General features: G+C 56.3%; 1 protein-coding gene across 1 annotated transcript; it reads right to left on the minus strand.

Annotated features, from left to right (window-relative positions):
- Positions 1–9: 9 nt before the first annotated feature.
- LOC116380859 (spatacsin-like) lies at positions 10–1426 on the minus strand. The gene is made up of 6 exons (XM_031842688.1): positions 1296–1426; positions 1112–1218; positions 863–1008; positions 590–754; positions 375–441; positions 10–257 (listed from the first exon to the last, which is right to left on the minus strand). Exons 1-6 carry the CDS (start codon positions 1421–1423, stop codon positions 91–93), a joined length of 780 nt encoding a protein of 259 aa, XP_031698548.1. The 5' UTR covers positions 1424–1426; the 3' UTR covers positions 10–90.
- Between the last annotated feature and the right edge of the window lie 6 nt (positions 1427–1432).

A 1432-nucleotide genomic window follows, 5' to 3' on the forward strand; every position in this document is an offset into this window, starting at 1 on the left:
ACACACACACACACACACACACACACACACTCTGTTTCCTCCTCTTTCCTGCTCCATTGACCTGACCTGAAGAGCTGTAGTCGAGTGTACTCACAGCAGCGTGACGTCACTGCAGCCGCTCAGCCGCTGGACGAGGAAGGTGGCGTACGCGAAGGAGGGTCGGCCATGACGGAGGTAGTACAGGAAGTCCAGGTTCTCCACCAGAGCGAACCTGCCCACCAGGTGAGGGCTGGAGAAATGAGGCAGCTCTGAGGTTTCTGTGGAGGACGATCAGCTGATGGTTAGCAGGTACAATGTCCACCGCCCTAGTTCAGCGTGTTAGCATGCTAACGTCAGTGTGCTAACATGATGTCGCGCAGGTTTCGAGAGCTTACCGGTGGAGTTGAGGGTGTTTGCTGACTGCCAGCCGAACAGCCTGGATGGGTCCAGAGGGTGGAGCGACTGCAAAACACGTCACACAACACAAACACAATGTAACACAACAACAACAACAACAACAACAACAAGCACGACATGTAGAGATGTGACCCGACAGAACGTTTAATGAAAACCAGCTCCACGGGAGAGGAGGACCGGTGTGAGCGTGTACCTGCAGGAGGTGGTAGACGGAGATGTCCGAGGACGGGCTGCTTCCTCGGGGCCCGGAGGGGAACAGGGCGGCCCTCAGTTTCGGGTGGGGGGCCAGCGCCATCTTCAGGAGCTGGGGGTCCACCGTCCTCTCAGACCTGCCCGACCGTTCACCCTGAACCACCACCTGCAGCACAGGAAGCTCATGGAGGACTGTTCCAGACCCACAACCAGCTGCTCAGAGGGATTCAGTCTGTCTGAGCTCCTACTGATTATATCTGGATCTGATGTTTACCTGGTCGATGCCTCCGGGGGCGAACATGACGGCAGCCAGAGCCAGCAAACTGTGACCCTCTAACAGCAGACTGCTGAGAGACGCCTGGCTGCCTGGTAACAGCACCTGAGCACTGGTTAGACTGGCCTGGAACACCAGTCCTGGATCTGGAACACAAGAGAGACAGAGACCAGGTCTCATGAACTCACCACGTATGTAGTGTTATAGTTTATTCTCAGAGCATCGTGAGTCGGTTTGTGGTTTCTTTACCTGACAGATCTCTGGTGATCTCCTGGATCTTCACCAGCATCTCAAACCAGGGCTGGCTCTCAGACAGGCTCTGATTGGTCAAGAGGGGACAGTTCCTGGGCGTCAACCTATGGAGGACGGACGCAAGAGCTCATTAGCATATCATTAGCATACTCTCTGATATTCAGATGAAAGTCAGACGGACCTGTGGTGCTCCAGGTAGGTGTACAGCAGGTACTGCAGGCCGCGGTCCACACAGAAGGAGATGAAGAGGCCGTGGAGGTCGAGGCCGAGGGGGGAGCGGTACTGAGGGATGGGGGGGGGCGAGGCCATCACCCCCCC

This window comes from Anarrhichthys ocellatus, unplaced genomic scaffold, assembly GCF_004355925.1.
Source record: "Anarrhichthys ocellatus isolate YVR2014 unplaced genomic scaffold, GSC_Weel_1.0 scaffold9254, whole genome shotgun sequence".
NCBI classification, from domain to species: Eukaryota; Metazoa; Chordata; class Actinopteri; order Perciformes; family Anarhichadidae; genus Anarrhichthys; species Anarrhichthys ocellatus.

Coding starts and splice junctions, on each gene's coding strand:
- LOC116380859 (XM_031842688.1), bottom strand. CDS start 1,423: ATGGCCTCGCCCCCCCCCATCCCTCAGTACCGCTCCCCCCTCGGCCTC. Junction 1,219..1,295: donor ACCTACCTGGAGCACCACAG/GTCCGTCTGACT, acceptor CGTCCTCCATAG/GTTGACGCCCAGGAACTGTC. Junction 755..862: donor CCCCCGGAGGCATCGACCAG/GTAAACATCAGA, acceptor CCTGTGCTGCAG/GTGGTGGTTCAGGGTGAACG.